This window comes from Pteropus medius, unplaced genomic scaffold (genome assembly GCF_902729225.1).
Source record: "Pteropus medius unplaced genomic scaffold, Ma_sr-lr_union100, whole genome shotgun sequence".
NCBI classification, from domain to species: domain Eukaryota; kingdom Metazoa; phylum Chordata; class Mammalia; order Chiroptera; family Pteropodidae; genus Pteropus; species Pteropus medius.
This window is the reverse complement of record NW_024349519.1, coordinates 13,479,047-13,499,466: the sequence shown is the minus strand read 5'-3', so window position 1 is coordinate 13,499,466 and position 20,420 is coordinate 13,479,047. Positions and strand designations below refer to the sequence as shown.

Here is a 20,420-nt window from a genome sequence, read left to right as displayed (position 1 = left end):
TGTAAAATGGGAGGTCTGTTCAAGGATTAAACCATTCAGAGGGTTATATGATGTAAGATATGTAAAATACTTTGCATAGAGATTGCCATACACATAGTAGGGGCTTAAATATTAGGGCAGATGTTATTTCATTATTTTGGTTAAGTGTCTAAGCTTTTTAATGACCAGCATGGAGCTATGGATAAAAACATACCATGTATTTATGTGAACAATTTATCTCATGTGAGAAATTTTTGTGTGTGTGTGTGAATGTATTAATGTGAAAATATTTAGGGAGAAATGGGGAGAGAGAAAATGATATAATGTGACAGAAAAATTCTTAGTCTTGTTTTGTTTAATGGTAAAGTTACCAAACTTGGTAATTAATTTCCCAGTCACTTAAAATAGCTAAAAGTTCATACTAAATTGGATATTGGAATGAGGATTGCCTAATATTGATAAGTAAGCAGAAATGTATTTTTTTGTTTGTTACTTAGTTAAAGAACCTTAGAGGCACTGAATTTTGGCATTGTGTAGCCATAGTCTGCCTGTCAAGGCGTGAGTGTAAAAACAACTACCAAAGGGAAAAAACAACTTAGTTATGTTTACATGATCCATGACCAACAGCCTGTTTGGTACTTTGTTACAAAAGGCTGATTTTCCTCTTGTGAACTAACTTTATTTTAACATAAATACTGGGATTTCTCATCCCACTTTATGCAGAGCTGTTTATTTTTAAAACATGCATCTCAAGAGGAGGGCTGAAGTCAGAGATGTGTAGGTACCAGATAGATGCAGGCTCAAAGGTCTCAGCAGCGTCTGTGCTGGAGCACTTACCGTGGAGGTGAGCCCCAAAGCAATTCTGATTTAGAAAGCAGGAGAAATAAAACTGCATTTGGAGGAAGGAGAAATGGGGAAGAAGTATGGCTGGTGGTGGCAGCAGTCAGAACAGCAGAAGAGATAAGGCAGGCAGAGAAATCAGTGAGAAAGTTCAGTTTACAATGTGCCAGTTAGGTCCCCGATACCTGGTGGTGGGTTCCAATGTGATGGCTAAGGAGAATGTGAAGAAAAATAGTTAGAAATATATAAAAGAGTTAAAGGAATTTTTTAAAGAGAAATATAGTTTTCCAGTAATAAGGTCATATGGAATACGTCTATACGCTATTTTGCCACAGTTAGCCTTTCAATCAAAGCAATCTTATAGCTAGTGGCAGGATCTGAATTCATTTATTCAATCAGCAACTACCTACCTTGTCATGTCACACGAATGTTTACTAAAGATATTAAGTGCCAGATTAATCAATACAGGAAACTGCTCCCATCTCTTCCCCAAAATTCAGAACTGAGGCTGTTTATTCTTTAACAGGTGAGGTAGTAAAATCCACACCCAATTCATGTAATTAGTTGTTGTGAAATAAAATAGATTGGCTGCAAATATATAATAAGAGAATGTGCTTTTGGCATGGTATATAAACAGGCAGAGAATGCCCAGGTCAGGGCAACACCACTAACAGTCCAGTCAACATACTCCATAATAACTAGTGCATAGGCATGCCAGTTTTATATAGCAGCCTCTGTGAGCTTGGTTAATAAGGTTCTACCTTTGTGAGATGGATCCACTCACAATACATTAAGCCAAATTCCCAGCCCTTCAGGCTGAAAGCCAGGCCCTGAGTCATGGTGAATTCACCTAAGTAAATGCCACCTTGTGGAGACCCATCTTCATAAACAGCTGGCTTTCCCCGGCCAAACTTGCCTCATTTCACTACATCAACTTCCCCTAGGCTAGGTGCTAGGAATACAGGTGGAAAGATGAAAGTGTCATAGCTCCTAGGAAACTTATGTTCCCCTAAAACAGGTGGGTCAGCAAATGAACAAAGGCAGTGCAGTATCTCAGGGCACTGTGGAGGCAGGAAGGATGTGCACAGGGGCAGACGGGAACCAGATTATAGAGAAACTCATACACCAACATGAAAAGTTTAAACTTTATCCTAAAAGCTGTAGAGAAGCACTGTAGAACTTCTGACATGGGCAAGGCAGTTTACAATCTAGTTTGTAAAACACTATGAGATAAAAGTCTCACTGAGTGTGCTTGTAGAACGTTATTTCATTCAACGATGTTCTCATAATATCTATGAGATGCCACAGGAACTTAACTCTTATTTATGTCAATTAGCCTGTGACAAAACTGGTTTCGTTATATGTTTTGCTGTAGTTCCAATAACCTATCAGTGATGTTAAGTGAGGAATTACTGTACTTAGATAATCTAAGATAAATTAACATGTGATAAAAGCCACAGAAATAGAGCAAAGAGATTAGAATAGGGAGAGAACCTTTAATATCATATATAGAGGGGAGTCCCTCTAATTAATGGAGACTCCAAGTTTTCCTTGAATATTCAATGGACTAAGACAGGAGTAGAGAGGCATATCACATGGCATGAGCAGAGAGCTCCAGAAGTAGAAAAGAATACTCATTTGTATGCTGAATGGCAAATAAACATTATGTAGAGGAGTGGAATATAACGCTGGGAGCGCTCCGTGAAGATCCAAGGAGTTGTAATTTTATTTGGCAGGCGATGGAGCATGCTAGAAATCTTGAGTTGAGGGCAGGGAAGAAAATATTCAAAGTAGTCATTTCTGACAAATAGTCTAGTGGTGATATAGTGGATGAACTGAAGAGGAAAGAATAGCCAGAGGAATTGCAATAATTCAGGCATGATGCGCCATGAGCTTCAACAGGGTAGTGACAGTGGGAATGCAAAGGATGAATGAATTTGAGCTGATGAGACTCAGCATAAGAAGGCAGGATTAAATATTAAACTGAAACTTTCAGTCAGAGGTGACTTGGGAAAGGATGGTCCCATTAGACCATGAAAACAGACAATTCAGAAGGAAGAACTGGACATTGGGTGTTTTGATGAAGACAAGGAAAAAAAATCTCAGATGATTCTTATGTTTATTGGATAAGAAGATGAGAAAACATTTGAAAAGCTAGAGAAGACAAGAGAACTGGGAGATTACTATGATCCAAAATTAAAGAAAAAAATAATCTAAAAATGGAGAAAGTATAAAAAAATGTTAAAATTATAGAAGGGCAAAAGGCAATGAGAAACAAGAAAAGGTCACTGGATTCACCAATTAGGTCATAAGTAACAACAAGGAGATTGCAAATAGTGAAAGAGAAGATGGCTGATGCAGAAATAGAAGGAGAGAGTGTAGGCCAATGTTTTATAGGAAAATCCGGTGCTGAAAAGAAGAAGATTGATAGGATATTCATTTGAGGGAATAAAAGAATGCAGAGAAAGGTTCAGTTAGAACCTAAGAGTGTTTTAGAACAAGAGAGAAAAGATGGTAGAATGGAAAAGATTTCAGATGTAAGAAAAATGGTTTAGCTAATGGTGGCAAGGTGGTAATGAGGAAAACAGAGGTAGTTGTAAAAGAAGTGAGAGAGTATGGTTGTTTACATGCAAAAGGAAGCAATTAGTAGAAATAGACTTTTAATGTGAAGACATTTAAGAAGAACTAAGTATATCCACGTAAGAAACTTAGAATATTGGCACATAGGGTGTAATAAATTCTAGGTTATCATAATTATGATTATTACTGATAGATGGTTGTTAAATCTTATGCAAAGTTATAGTTTTAGCATAATCAATGAATTTTATACTTGAACAATATGAGATTAAATTAACCTCATTTTCAGTCGAGTATTAGTAAAATAAAATATTTTGTGTTAATTCATAATAGAAATAAAATATTTCATATAAGGAAAAGAATAAAAATATATTCTATCGGCTCTGAAATATTTCCCTTAGATCTGAGGTGTTGGTCTGTACTTTTTTTTAATACTGCACTTGCTAGAATAACAGTATTTAATAATGCTATTTTCTGCTTTAATACTTAAATAATTAATTTTAATGGTTTCATAGAAAGCAATAGATTGTCATGGATATATATTTAAAATTCTGAGTGCAATTAAAAACTTCTTGTTCGTCTGTCTTAAACTTTAATTATAATCAAATCATTATGGCAATGCTGATTTAAAAGTTTTTAACTAGGAAAAAAATTAAAAAACTGGGCACTCAGAAGGAAGTCAAAATGTGGAGTGGCATTAAAGTTGATCAGTTTCTGGTTTCCATCAATTTTTTTGTTAAAGTAAAATACCAAAACATATTAAATTTGAATTACTCATAAATGTTAAACATCTGTGAACTTCCTCCCTTTTCTGTACAAATGATTTTTACTTAGAAAATAAGTGTGACTATATTTTGTAAATTGCCTCCAACAGGCCTTACTTTTCTAAAAAAATCAGTTTATTTTATTTTATTTTTTCTTTTTAAGTGAATATTTTTGTCTAGGAAGTCAGGGAGGTCTACAGCAAATGAAATAAAAAATTCTTTTTGTTTTTTTTCAGGCACAGTTGGTTGCCAGTTACCATGCAAACGTGCTGCAGGGACAATAACCTAACCTGCATGTGCTGGAGCTTCCTTGGGAAGTGACCGCTCTGCCTCCCAATCACCACGAGGCTTGTTTCTACACCGCTGTGTATGTCTGGGTCTTTGTAATGCGGACCTGCTGTCCGTCCACAAGGTAACAAACCAAGCCCATAACAAATGCACACTAGGGTTTGCAAATTAAAATTTAATCCTGGTCTTAGACATAGAAAAGTTATTTTTAAATCTAAGTGACACATGCTGTACAGCAAACACCAGGTTCTACCTTTCACTCTACTCTTGCAGTTAAATACATGTGGCCAGAATTTAAACATGGCAAGGGATAGAAGATTAAATCAATGGAATTTTCAATCAGATGAATTTTATCACTTACCACATCAAATGCAAAAAGGGCACAGAGGAAAGAGTAGATCAATACAGGCATTCCTGCAGTTTTCATACTGATTTAGGAATAATCCCAGATTGTGAAAAGCTATTGCCACCATCTCTGGCTCCCAACAGTGTCTCTGTCACACTTCCAGTGCTAAAATTCCCCCACTATCCTTTCCTCCCTACTCTGGGAGCTTGTTCTGAAAAATCATACCTGCTTCTCCCTGCAACTCTCAGCTCCGGTGGAGGTTAAAAAAAAAAGAAACTTTGCCCCTGGGGTAATACACCTGGAAGAACCATGTCAATTTGTCCACAGAGAAAAAAGAAATTATGTTCTTTGTGTAATATATTAGATAAATAACAAGTTGTAGAGGTTTTAATGAGAAACCTTTTATGAATTTGTATTCAGAGTTCGAAAATAATATCCAGACTTTGTAATACAACAGAATTTCTAAACCTCAACATTACTGACATTCTGGGCTGGATAATTTTGTCGTGGATGCTGTCCTGTGCAATGTAGGACGTTTAGCAGCATCCCTCACCTCTATTCACTAGATAACAGTAGCACTCCTCCCAGAGTTTTGACAACCAAAATTGTCTCCAGACATTGCTAAATATCTCCAGAGTGGTAGGGGGAAGAGAATAAATTCCACTTGATAAATATGTAATAGAGAATATTTACATTTAAGAAATTGCCTTTAGAAGACCATATGCATAAAGAAAATCTATCCAAGCATTCTCAGGGAAAGGAAAAATGGTAGGCAGAATTTTAACAATCTCTAAATTTTGGTTAGGAAAGAAATAATTTATAGAGTCAAATTCTTTTATTAGGAGGCAATAAGACTTAGAAGGTTAGAGGACAGGCTTTGGAATCAGAGATCTAGATTGATTTATTAGCTATGTGACCTTACTTAAGGTCTTTTGTCCTCAGTGTTTTACCCATAATGTGATGATAATTAGTAGCATTCATTTATCCTTGAACAAGCATCCGGGTCTTCACGTGCTGTTCCCTGCGCCTAGAATGCACTTCTCCTTCCTCTGGCTTGACTGGATCCTTCCCATCCTTCAGTTTAAATAATTCCTCCTCAGAAAGGCCTTTCTGGTTTGATCTTACTACAGTCAGGCTCTCTTGTGATTACCTCTCATAGCAATGCTTATAGGACTCACCGTAGTTTATAAATTTTTATGCTTCCCTCACTATTTTATAAGTTCTGTAAGGGCCAGGATCCATGTTTGCTTCTTCATCAATGTGTCCTGAACACTCAGCTTGGTGGCTGGCCCCATGGCACAGCCTCAACAAATATTGGTATATAAATGAATGAATGAATGAATACACAAGGTTTTTTTTATAGCTATTAATATCATTATCATCATCAAAGATTTGTACTGAACGGACTTAACTAATTTCCTGTTTTACAAAAATATTCACTTCATTTTTTTAAATGTTAAAATCAAAATGTCCCAATTAGTAATAGGATTTGAAACAATTACAATAGAATGCCTGGCTGAGCATCAACGACAATGCCTGGGGAATTGTAGAGAGCCTAAAATTTACAGAATTGTACAGAGCTGGGCAGCTACCACCTGGGTTATGTTCACACCATGTATGACTGAAAGGTCTCACTCTAGCAGTTATCTGACTGTGCCTTAGGAGCTTCCAGCTACCATGCTGGCCATGAGCTTCACTAGCTCAGCTGCTGTGCTGGGCCCCTTGGGTCAGCCATCTTTCTAGACTCTGGCAAGAAGAACACTAGTTTTGTTGTTGATCCACTGGCAAACCACAGTTAAAGTATATTTACTTTAAAATAGAGGAAGTAATTTTACAGTAATATTCAGATATAGAAGAGCAAGGCAGGAATAGGGTTATTATATACTTTGAGACCATGTAGTTAAAGTATTTGTGCTAACAAGAAAGTAAATTTTTAACATGTTATTTTTCATACTCTGTTAAGGAGAAAAAATGTTGAACTGAAAAGAAGATAACAAGTACTGGTGATAATAAATAGAAGTTCGTGAAGTGGCCAAAAAATCCTCAGAGCTATTTAATTTTACTGTTATTTAATTTTACCCAGCTACTTAAACTATGTCCAAGTTTTCAAAACAGCTCTCTGTGATGTTTTTTAAAAAAATATGGATAATGATAAGAGGACACGATATCTGTAGATTTAAATTTGAGGTTGTGACAGATTCGGCAAGCTACTGACAAATGAGCTTGATGCTGTTCTCCAAGATAACATACCAAAGTCGATCATTAAAGTGACAGTGTGGGAAGGAGTTGGAATCAAGAGAAGCCAGTATGGGTTCAGACTGACCTCAAATTGGGGATGTGGCAGACATTATGCATCTGGGCTTTGGCAAGGAGGCTTTGAGAAGGAGTTTCATGATTTTTTTAAAGATGGAGAAATATGGGCTAAATGATAGTTTACTCAAGACAAATTTTTATGTGGCTGAAGAAGCACATGAAACATGACTATGCCAATGTGAAAAGCATATTTCTAGAAGCATGCTGAGCAACTCTGTCCTTAGCACTGTCCTCTGCAACATTTCTAGCACCTTTAATGAAAATCTTTTAGAGCAGAGATTGGCAGTTTTTTTCTGCAGAGAGCCAGATGACAAATAGGCTTTGTGAGCCACATATAGTCCTCGCTGTATATTTTTCTTTAAAGAAAAACACCTTCAAATTTCCGTATGGATCACAGTTTGCCAACCCCTGTTCTAGAGCTGATCAAACTTGAAGACGACACAAGAGGGAATACATATATTGCTTCACAGAATTAGAATACATAAAGATACCATGAGCCTCATGGCACATTAGAACTGGAAGGAAAGATCCGAAACCTAGAGATCATCTGGTCGAAAAACTCTGAAACCTGGGATGGCCCTTGGATTATGGGTTGGAAGAAACATATATAAACAAATGCATGGTTTTACACTTAAAACCCCAAACTCCCAATTATATGAGTACAAGATAGGCATTTATGACTTCACAGCTGAACTGGTGAAGAATGACATTTTAGCCAAGAGTCAGCCACATATGGATCAAGACTGTGGTGTGATTCCAAATTCCACTATCTAGAATAAAACAGCGCCACTCAACTTCTTGCCCTGGAGTGTAAGATCAAGAGTTAGTGCTACAATATATGAGGAAGGCTGAAGAAATTGGAGGTGTTTAGACTGGAGGATGCATGTAATAGGACTTTAGAAACTGCAGAGCACAGTAAAGCTGCACAAGCAAAGAATGAGCTGGTTCATGTTTGGAAGCCTGGACTGGGTACCTAGGAGATAGGGTAGGAAAAAATTCTTGGTGGCAGCTGCTCACAGTGCCTATAGCTGCAGAGACATTGGGATGGAATGTATTCATGTGTTTATTTCTCCCTTTTGGTCATGAAACATGACCAAAGCATGAAACATTTAGTCAGGAGAAGGGACTCTCCATTTCTCCTCAAGCAAGGGTCCAACATCTCAAGGAAAAAGCCAATTTAGGAAGAAAGCCCTATCATTTATGAGCTGCTATCAAAAATCGTGCTCCCAGGTGGAAGTGGGCAAATCTACCCTTACACTGTGTGTAACCCTGTCTTCCCTCATCTTTCTCTGAGTCAGTTTTGCCCTTTGTTGACATAACACTCCTTTTTTTATATATAAAACTCGACATATTTAAAGACATATTCCTTAAATTGTTACTACTTCTGAAAACGGATCACTAATTCCTTTTATGATTCATTAAATTTCACATATGCCGTAGTTTCCAAACTATTCAGAACAATTAGAGTTTAAAAAATTCTTTTTATATGCATGGTCTATTTGCTCCTTTGGAAGCAGGGAAGGTATCATACTCTCTCTGTCTTTCTAACTCTCCCTCCTTATTCTCTTTCTGCCTCTCTCTCTCCTTTCTTTCCTTCCTCCCTCCCTCCCTCCCTCTCTCTCTGGGGACAAGCCATCTGAACAAAGTCCAGGATATTTGCATAATACATCTAAGAGAGCTAGAAAGTGACAAGTCCAGGATTATAACAAAGCCTTTTGAATTCTAAGCCCATAATTTCCAGATTCTTTGTTAAAGGCTATACAGTTAAAAGGGTCTCAATTAGTGTGGTATAGGTTTACAATATGGTAACAGAATTTTTAACAGCATGTACCACAGGGTAAATTTGATAAATTCTTTTGAATAGAAATTATATAAGGAACGTGGTGGGGATACAAAATGGCAGATATGGGAATCCTTTCTCTATTTTGAAACTTCTTGGTTCTCTTACCCTCCATTCTTCTATTTCAAACCACCATGAAATTCCTAGAGCAAGTAGCTAAGTGGTAACAACATTTACCAAATAAACATAACTGCAGAAGTATCAAATTCATACTGTTCTGGAGTTGTTTTTACAGACCTGTATTTGAAGCTGGTATCGTAGGTGAGCAGTTTTCCTTGTCACATGTTTTCATCATTGAACTTAAAGTCATAGTAGAAATGTCATTACTTCCTGAGAATACACAATATAGAATATGGTATAGAGACAAATATGCACATGACAAGAAATGAACATACAATTACAAAGGCATATAAATATAAGGCACTACTATTCTGACTTAGCTGTGTTCCTAAAGTCTTTCAGTAAGTTAGTTTGCAATACTAAACAGTTTGCCTATAGAAGCTATTTTATAAATAGAGAATAGGTTCATGGGTCAAACTACGAAAAGCCTTTTATACCTTTTCAAAGTGGAGATAAAGTATTAATAAATTGTAGACTTTAACCACCATGTGTAACGATGTCTCCATGGCCAAATGCATTCAGGGTTAGGGCTTGGAAGGCCAGGAACACGTTTCTCCCAATGAGGTTGGTGTTCCCTGAGCTCTAAGCCACTGGTGGGTTCCTACAGCTGAAGCAAAGACTGCAGATGGTGGCTTTCTGACAGCTAACAGGCTTTCTGACAGCTAAAATGCCTCAGGGAAGCAAGAATATTCTGCCAGATCCCCGATTAGGATCTTTCTTTTCTTCCTTATTCCCAAAGGATCCTTCTGCCTGCTTGCTCACAGCCTATTTCTTTGGCTCAGAATAGAACAGACAATAATAACCTTCCCATCTCTGTGAAAAAAGTTTTATAAAAATATTTGTTGTTGTTAGTAACAAATGCAAAGTGAAGTTCATTCCTCTCAAACCTATTTTTCACACCTAGCCATCAAGGAAAGTCCATAAAATGGAGGGATGGGACTAAGGTCATTTTCTTATACAAAGGGCTGAAGAAATATTCAAGTGCATTTCCAAGCAATACCACACCAAGGTTACCCTGATTCTTTGATGACATGAGAGTGGAAGTGGCAAATGGGAGCCTGCAACACAAGTACTGGAGCTGAGGGGGCCAGAGTCCACTCGAGGAAGGGAAGCCACGCATTCAACCTCCATCTCTCCCTGCCCTGACTGGGGTAAGCATCGGGCAAAGGGCAGGTACATCACTTGGGGGTGGAGTGGGTTTCAGGTGGTCAGAGACAGAGAGAGGTAGGGAGAGGTAGGAATTCTCAGTGTGCCCTGTTAGCCATTCCCTTACTTACTAAATAATTACCGATTCTATGCTAGGCTCTGAGGGCCTGGAGTCAAGGTCTTGGAGGACTGACAATCAATTGGGGAACACAAAGAGGTAAAGACATAATTTTCATTGAACGGAGGAAGTGAAATACAGATAAAGTAATGTAGTAGTGCATGGGGAGAGGGAGAAGTGAATTCTAGAAAGAAAAAAAAAACAGGAAGTTTTTATTCTTTCAAGTATCAAACAATATATACTGCCAAAGTTGAGTGAAATTATTGAAGATAACACACCTAGGTAGCAAATGAAATTTGAGTGCAGAAAATATGCAGTTCCTCAGTGAATGTGAAGTAATAATCAGAAAGCCAAGAGATGGGAGCAGAGAGGGGTGGTTGATAATTCTAGAGCTAAATGGCTAAAGGAGACATGGATTTACACACAGGAAGATGTAGTAAGGGGAAAATTGGGGCAATTCCAGGTGCAATTAGTATAACAAATGGCACAGAGACCAGCAAAGGCACAGACGGGACAGCAGAGTGACCTTATTTTAGGCTAACAATTTTAAACCAAGCATCTCAAGTCAGCACAGACCCCAGCAAGGTTTTTGAACTAATGAGAGACAGAATCAGAGCTGTGGTCAGAATGAATGACTTGGGCAGACAGAAGAGAGGCTGAAGGTGGGGAAGCCACAAAGGAGGTTCTGGCGGTATTTTGGATGAAAGGAAACAAAGGTGAAAAATAGGAAGGCAGCCCTGAGAATGGGGAAGAAAGAACATGTGTGAGAGACACTGTCACCTCCACTTGTCAACAGAACCTTCCTTCCAACTTCTGGGGCTTTGGATACCCCTAAACACTGCCAAGTCGAGGCTCCTTTATCTATTGAGGCAGAGATTCCACTGGTCCCAGAGGTAGGATCCGCATTCTCCTCCCTTCGCAATGCTATTTGCAAATTCTCCATTCTCCACTCTCATTTATCTATACTTCTGTACTGCAAATTTCTCTCACTACATAGGTGTGTTATCCTCGGTAATTTCACTCAGCTTTGGGAGTAAACAGCGTTCGATACTGGAAAGAATAAATTTTATGCCCTGTATGAGAGACATAATATATGGCACTGGAAATTAAATTTAAAATATAATGAAAATAAGGGTGCTTTTTGAAGAGCATGGTATCACGTGCCCTCTCAGTCTATTAAACAAAAACTCTCCATCTATGAAAAATCAAGTTTAACTTTGTTAGCTGTTCTCATACGCTACATTTTCATAGTATTTACAAATGCTTTCCTTTATTTAACAGCTTTTTATATAAATATGCATAAATATTTTTAGTAAAGATCTTGACATCTTAAGTCTAGTGTTCCCTATTTTGTAAGAAAAAAGATATTTTTATATTTATAAAAATATATTTATATTCACAATATAATGAAACTAAACTCCTTTTTAAATAAAACAATTAAAATATTTACTACTAGGTTTATAAAATAATTATTGTAGATATTAGAATTCAGGAATTATGATGCTTCACCTTCAGACTCACCCTGTACTGAATAATTCAATGTGATCATGCCCAGTAAATAATTAAAACTTGGAGCTTTGAGAACAGGTAGCTTATGATTCACTGATAGTTTAGTAAAAGTGACTTTTGAGGGGGCATTTATATACATGAGCTTTTCCTCCAATTATTTATACCTGTAAACTCTGGGAAAAGTAAAATTTAAGGCAGAAGAAAGGCAGTAACAGAAATATCCCATGTTCCTGTGAGTAAAGACTAATACCTAGGCATGAAATTCAGTCTCGAGTTTAATAACTTTTAATCTATGTATCAGATAAAAAAATCATCTTTCTATTTTGTGCTTTGATCTCCTAGACCTATTAACAGATCTAAATGTCATTTAATTATCTCATAAGCTAAGGAAGATACTACCATATATCATCAGTTTAATAATTAAGAAATGTTTGTTAAAGGCGAGAAAGAATGTAGTTTATAAGGTACCACTAATTAAATTATATCTTTAAGTGGCTTGAGGAGAGAGAGAGTCATTTTGTGGTTTCCATTCTCTACAACCCATAGGCAGCAGAATCACCCAGAGAAACTAACAACAAAGTGCAGAACTATGATTTCTATCTAGCAAAGTAGGAAAGGAGGAAAAAGAGTAATAAATAGATTTAACCAAAAGGTAGGAAAGAGGAAAAAGAAACCTTTAGAGAGCATAATAAGTAAAACTGCAAAATAAGATGGAAAAAAATAAGCCTTCGCACTATAAGAATCACAGTGACTGCAAACGGATGATGTCTAACCAGTCAGCCAACAAAAACAAATACCGTCTGGAAGTTCTGATGGCTACATACTGATGGACTGAGCCCCTTAATGACAATATTTGGAATATTTTTTCTTACTATTTGATGATTTCAAAACAAAACATTTATCATTTTCAGTTATTTAAGTATAATATGATGTACTGTCAGCAAATATGTATGGAATAATGGTTGTAAATGGTGCTAGATGTTCTTGGGAGAGACAAGGAAAAAGAGGAGGAAAAGAATCTCAAAGCTATTATTCTGCACTGATGTTGTTGACTTTCTTCTGGAATATAGTCAGCGTTCAAACACTGAAACATTATTGAGCCTGAGCTTAGATGTTGTTCCCTGTATAAGGATATTCCTGTATGCACTGACAGCCTACATATAGCCTAAAAGTATTTCACAGTCATGAGCTCTTTTTGAACCAGAACATGTTTTCAAAGGAATAAAAGAAAACATTTCCTCCATTAGTGTTTATCTGTAATCCTCTTAACAAGCTACCTACAAATCATATCTGCCATCAGAGAAAGCTCATTTAGTAGTAATAGCAATACCTGTAATGGGAGTTCTGTTTTTCAGCCTATCCACTTCCATAGTGAAGTCATCTTTCAGAAAAAGGAATCCAATAATGGAAAACAGGTAGACAAGGATGAGAGCGAGGACTGCAGTTAGAATAATGGAGCGGCCATTCCGCGTGACACTCTTTATAACATTAAGCAGAGTCTCTTCTCTGTACACCAAATCAAAAAGCTACAAAAAGAAAATAAAAACAAAAATGCAAAGGAGCAAAAAATGAATAAATATAAAAGTCATTACAAATACGAATGCAAGCCATTTTAGTTTATCTGTGAAAAAATAACCTAAATGACACCTTAAAATGAACCAAACTATACATTTCTGTCCAGTTGGAATGTATTAATGAACTGTTTTTTAATAGAGAACTCTAACACGACATATAATGTGCATCTGTTGGTTTCGTAACCAACATAAATACAATTGTGTAAGACATGGAAGGAAATAGCATCGCTTTAAATTTGAATTTTGAAAAATTACAATATACTTAACCAGCTTGGCTACTTTTTCCTTATTTTTAATCTTACTAATATTTTGCAGTTGCTTTTGGAATATGTAAAATGGCTTACGTGAGAATGCTGAATTAGGTTCACCGAAGTGATGAATAATTGACAGACTCATTAAATGTATTGTTGAATCAAGTGATTAGAGGTAAAATTAAAAGGACAATTTTATGAGCCTGTCACAACAGAAAAGGTAGGAAATTTTAAAATATTTGAGAAATGCAAACATCTTTCCTTAATAAAGAGATATAATGAGGGCAAAACATATTACTTTAGTATATACTTTTGGAAACAGAACTATAAACAAAAAATAATGCATAATTTTGCTAATTTATTTCCTCTAATGGATTATTATTCATTTTGTGTTTAGTAGTAGAAAATCTATGCACCAGTCAAGAACGTAAGTATGTGTTTGCTATCTGTAGTCAACACTAAAAACAATTTTATTTATTGTGATATAAAAAGTTGAAATTATACATTAGCAAGTATATGTTTTATTATACATTAGCAAGTATATGTTTTATCTGGTTAAAACTAATAAATTAACATTCACTTAAGAAAGGCATAAATATCTGTTTGGAAATGAAGAGTATTTTTTAAATTAGAATAATTGTGGTTAGTGTTCTATCATCTGTGAGCAGTGATTAGAATTTCTAAATTGGTTGAAACGATCAATGTCATGCATCCTCTCAGAAACACCAGGGCCTTATACTGTTTATCTGATTACTGAGGGTTATACAGTTACTTTCCAATTCAATTTTAGTCTTGCAAGTAATTTCCATAAAGATATTGACTCATTTGCTCACCTTAAAAAATTGTTATTTTATATGGTCGAACACACACAAAAATATGTTAAACTATTTCGCTATTTCTCTTCTAGAGCAAGCAAGAAACTCCAGAAATAAAGTCAATGTTCTTCTGTACAGATAATATTAACTAATGCAAACTCAACTTCCAAATTATCAACACTCTTAATTAACTTATTTAAGCATTAAGTTGACATAAAGAAGATTTTTCTTAAATTTAACTCAATGGTGGCTTAAAGAAAAGGTCTAGCAATGGGCTCTAAGTCACTTCTGGATAGTTTCTGTACTTTTCTAGCTTTCAGAAGCCCAGGGGATGCTTGCAAAAAATTGTATATTCCTGGGTCCCATTCTATACTTATGGAATCAGAATCTTGAGACTGCAAAAGTTGTTGACATTGGATAGGTGTGATGGTTTCTTCTGGTTATTTCTAAAAGGAAAATCTAGAGTGTGGTTTTTATTATTTTGGATAGAAGACTGACAATTGTGGGCAAAACCAGAAATGCACATTCATATATTTTTCAAAGTATGAAAATATTTTAAAAATACATTTAAATTCCATTTTGGTATTATGTCCATTACTATTTCCTTCTAGTTCTCGAAACATTAAAGTAGACTATATCTTTTCCTTAACCAACCCAATGAAAAGAAATTAGCATCAGTATTGTAAGGTTTGAAAGATAAAAGAGAAAAATGAAACCAAAAATTAAGGTTAACATAAAGTAACATTATTATTAATAACTCATACAATCATCCAAATACATCTTTATGTTGTCAAATATCTTCAGGTAGAAAACATCAAGATTTATATACAACATTTCACATTATTTCTTTAATGAATTTTGATAATACTAGTCTCCCATACTATCTCTATCCATTTTATAGACAAGAAGATTGAGGCACAAAAACATTATAGAATATTACATATTATAGCCAGGTTAAAGTGCTGGGTATAATAAGACTTCATATTTAAAAACAGAATTTTTCTGGTGAATCAGAGCAGAGAAGGAATTCATTTGGATCCCTGGGACAGAAAAAAAGTCTCCTTTAGATTAATGAATAATCTAATTAACTGTCTGCAAGATAATTTAATCTAAATATATGAAACAAATTCACTCTTTATTGTGGCTCTTTCAAGTGTTTGAGAGTAAATGAAAAATTTGCTTTTCCAGTCTTCCTATGTGGGTGTGCTAGAAAACAGGGAAGCAAAAGGCTTTTTAAAAAAATTAAATTTTCCCTCATGACCTAAGCAAACTGGGCCAGCATAATGCTTTTAGATCTTCAACTTGTTTTCAGGAATCATTTTACTGGATAGTGCTCTCTACTGCATGTCAACTATGGGCTCGAGTGATAAATAAATGCTTCTATGCATGAAACTAACCTGATAGTGCTTTAAGTTTCAAAACATTATCATATATTTGTATTGACTCCTCTCCTGGTTTACTGTCATAATAAAACATACATTTCAGAAGAAAAACTGATGACCAGCAAAAAACCAACCAACAAAAACCTCTAGAAGCAATCTGAAAATCCGTTTAATAAATGAAATATATGTAGATAAGCTTAACAACAATAACATTAAATCTGAAACTGTAAGACTTTACTTAAAACAACTCACTGTCTTTTTGCTAGATTGGCAGTTTTTCCCCATTTTACTGACATGCCGTTCTAAAGATACACACAATATTTGGCACTGAATACATCCCCATTTTTTCTCCTACACTCTGTTGGAGAATCTCTAAATGTAAAGGCATATATGGTGTGGCTGAAACCAAAAGCAGTTTACTATACAAAACCTGGGTCAAGAACTGGGGTCCTTGGTTCCTTCTCAGAAAGGAGATAAAGAATTCCACCACCCATAAGGTTTTTCAGAGAAAAAGACTAAAATTAATAATAATTCATGTTTTTCCCAGGAAATTCTAAAAATAACATAATTGATCTGAATGAGAGGCCATGTTTAAAAAACAAAAAAATGAAGGAAGAAACGTAAGAAGAAGCATTTGTGCATTTTTTCAGTGGTGATTGTCCACATTGAAATGTACTCACCAGAAAGCTATAGAAGAATTCATGGACAAAGAGGCCCAGCATGCAGACCAGGACATATGCTACGTGGTAGAGAAAGGCCATATCCAGAATGACCGCTCGGTATCCTCGGGTGAACGTGCCACGATTTCCGACAAAACTCACCAGAAACACTATTTTATTACAAAGCTAAAGGGAGAAAAAGATTAGATTTTACTGTCTTATTTACCCTGAAACTCACGTAAATAGCAAGTCACTGACAAAACCTATTATTGATAAGTCTGTAGTTTTATGATTTCTTATTTTGTAATTTTTCAGCACTGCTAACAAATCTGCATGTAAACATAATACGCACAGAACTTGTATCCTTTGCAGTTCCAGGAGAAGAGAGGAGAATGATTAAAAGCCCCCAAAATACAGTCAACACAGACCTGAATTTAAATCCTGGAGTTCTCACTACTGTTGCGTTACCTAGGTCATGCAACTGTAGGCCTTGATTGTTTCTTCTGAAAAGTGGAATAAAGGGATTCCAAACTCATAGAACTCTTCAGAGGATTAAATAATTCATAATGTATATGAAGGAAGCATTTAATACAATGACTCTTTAAATACTACTCATTATAATAAAAATATTAAAATATATTTTAAAATTTAAAAATATATGTAATATTCTTATTATACTAGAAATGTACCAGAAAAATATCTTTTCAGAAAATATCCAGAGATCTGTCCTTGATGTTTTTTTAATCCTGGACCTTCTCTACTGAGTATTATTTTAAACAAATAAACCATTAAAAACTACTTTTGCACTTAATTTACTTTAAATACAAAAAAATTATAAGTATACCTATACACCTAGGTTAAAATAAATATAGTGTGCACATATATTTTCTAAGCTCTATGTGTGGTAAATTCAATAAGCATTTTGGAGTGTTTATTATGATAGAATATTTATATTAAAACTATATTTAATATTGTCTTTTGGGGCATAATTTTAGAATACAAAAATTTATACTGAGATCTTTGGCAATAACAACGATCTGTGCAATCATTTCCGAAGAACACAGTTGTCATAAACTTAGTGCCATCTATTTGGTTCTAGGATCACTGCATTATTTATAAACTGAAGAGCCAATTATGCCTCTTAGTCATCAAGGAAAGAATTACAGATTTTGAAATTTTAGTTTGTTCTTCCAAATTGTTCCTTGAATTCCCTAAGTTATCTAATGGTGCCATATTTGTTTTCGTATGTCCAACTGAACTTTGAGAAAACAAGTTTGCTCTGCACAACACTGTTGATTTTTTCAATATATATATATGGAAGAAGTTGTGTTATGGGATGATTTTAAATAACACAAAGAGAAAAACACTTTGGGGCAGAAGTGAAATTTGAAAGGTTGGAAAAATCTTTTCCTTCAACTTTCTGAAGTCCAAATCAATACAGATAAAATGAGAAAGGGCCTATCATTTCATGTTGAGAAAATAGCCAAACCGAATCAACAACATAACAACTAAAATGTTCAAACCTTTATTAAATTCCACCCCTCACTGATTAACTGTCCTCTTGATAATCAATGTTATCAATTCTTTCGTTGTTTCATTAATAATTTGAATATTGTCAAACAAAAAATCTTACTTCACTATATACTGTTTCATGATCACATCTTTAGATTATTTTGGATTATAGCTACGGTAGAATAGATGTCTTTATATTTACTAGCCATGAGCAAATTCAATAGTATAAGTAAAACTCAGGAAATATATACTAGATGCTGATATAAGTGTAGTATTTGACAATAAACATTTATGAAAATGGTGAAAAGTAGAATGGATGAAGTAATATTCAATGTTTTACTCTTTAAATTGTTTTGAGCGACTATTGTTTAAATTTAAACTACCTTGATTAACCCACTATAGTTAATCGATATGAAATAGAAATAAGAAGTTCTATAAAAAAACAAGGCTAAAAATTGAAATTATGACTTCGAGAGGATGAATATGTTTAGGAAAAATTATTCATATTTTGTTTTCAGATCCCGACCTTCTCTAAACTGAATCATTAAAAAATTAGTCAGGAAAATTATTTATAAACCCTATACACTAAGGTAAAGTAATGCATTGAATTCAAATTGTCAAAACAGCAATACATTTCAGTTCTCAAATGATGCAAAAGCAAGGACACAATTCTGCCTAAAAGGACATCTGCCATTTTTGCATGAAAAATAAAGATCTGCCTTATTTGTTTTGGGTTTTTTTTTTTTTAACATTAACCTAGGGCTCCATGTTGATGGCTATGTCCTTGTTCTCTTGACTAAGCCTTAAAGTGGAATAGCGTTGGTGGTGGCAGTGGCATTCACCTACTTCTGTAGAGATCGGAAACAAGGAAATTATTGTCCTTTTGTTTTGAAGTGTTCATCAAGGTAAAATAAATGCAAGAATAAATGATTGGGTAGGAAAGAAGTTGATCTCTGGTGTTTCCCATACCATGACTTTAAAAATTACATAGTGTTTTCATATAGCATTTTCTATTCAAGCTGGGAATATTTATGCAAAGAATGAGGAGCTACAAAAACATTTTCCATTCTTATGTCATGATTTCCTTGATATCGTCTAACCAATCCTTCATTTGTCAATACCATTATGCAGGTAGTCATTGTTTCTATGGCAAGGGTCCATGTGGGCAACAATAAATGGAGGGCGTGAGAACTGGGCAAGGTGATTAAAAGGCCATGCCCTTCTCAACTGGTATTGAAAAGACTCTCAAGTCAGCAGAAAAACACTAATATAAATGACCATAACTGCCCCAGATCTTTTTTCTGTTTCTCTCTACTCTTCAAAAATACTCTTGATATATTCTTTGTTGAAAGTGGGGTGCATTGTGTGATGGGTTTGGGGGGCAGGAAGTGGGATGGACTGAGAAGGGAAACAGCATCAATGCAAGCTTTCTGTGCAGTCTTTCAAAAGTGATATACTATCCAAATGATTTATCAATAGATCTTCTAAAAACAAAAGCAAAACTAATGTTCATTTATTCATTAATATATATTAAAGCATTTGTTCATTTTAATTAGGCAAATTAATTATACAGTACAATAATATTTTCATATATACTTTATAGTTCATTGATATGACTTTACAGGACTTTTAACAGTGCGGTATAGTGGAAAGACCCTGGGTTAGAAGCTGGACCACCTGGGTTCCAGTCTTGGCTCTACCACTAATCACTTTGAGAACTCCTCCTGGTCTCAATAGGATACTATATGTTTATTCCTAAAATGAAATGCCTAGAATTGAATAATCCTTAAGGCGACTCATAGCTCTAGAATTCTATGCAATGTCCTTTAAATTTTACTATTTTATGCAGTTGCAGAATTTATAGCTGCCTTTATATTATCTTTTTTGTCTAATTTTGTTCTATATCCCTGATAAGGAATCCCATTCCCATCTTACATTGTTCCTATGGGAAAACATGACTTATATTCCAGGGATAAATTATATCCAAAAAAAAAGAAAAAAAGAAAAAAAACCACCTACTATTTATTGAAAACTGAATTTATTGTCTTGAACTACATTTTAACTATATTACCATATTTCTATCAACCATCTTGCTAAAAATGAGATGATTTGATTTAAATAATCTCCATTTCAGTGACATTACATCTTAGGCAGGAAAAGGTTCTATGGTCAAAGCCTAAGGCAGAATTTTCATAGAGTCAAAATCACCCTAGAAATCTTTTAACTCACCAAGAAAACAGTACAGTAAACACGGATGGTGTAAACTGTGGCACCTCTTACTATCTTTGTCACATGCTAGCTTTTCCCCAGCACTGGAGCAGATTTTTTTGTTTCTGCAACTGGTACAAGAAGTAGTTAGGAACATTCGGTGATCATATTATATAAAA

General features: G+C 35.0%; 1 protein-coding gene across 1 annotated transcript in view; it reads right to left on the bottom strand.

Moving 5' to 3' along the window:
* Window positions 1-20,420, bottom strand: part of ITPR2 (inositol 1,4,5-trisphosphate receptor type 2) — a 421,207-nt gene that overhangs the window by 50,131 nt on the left and 350,656 nt on the right. Inside the window, exons 50-52 of the mRNA XM_039882456.1 lie at window positions 16,543-16,707; window positions 13,171-13,366; window positions 9,185-9,277 (exon numbers count right to left, since the gene is read on the bottom strand). Of these exons, the coding sequence (XP_039738390.1) occupies window positions 9,185-9,277; window positions 13,171-13,366; window positions 16,543-16,707 (454 nt within the window). The remainder of the gene's footprint in view (window positions 1-9,184; window positions 9,278-13,170; window positions 13,367-16,542; window positions 16,708-20,420) is intronic.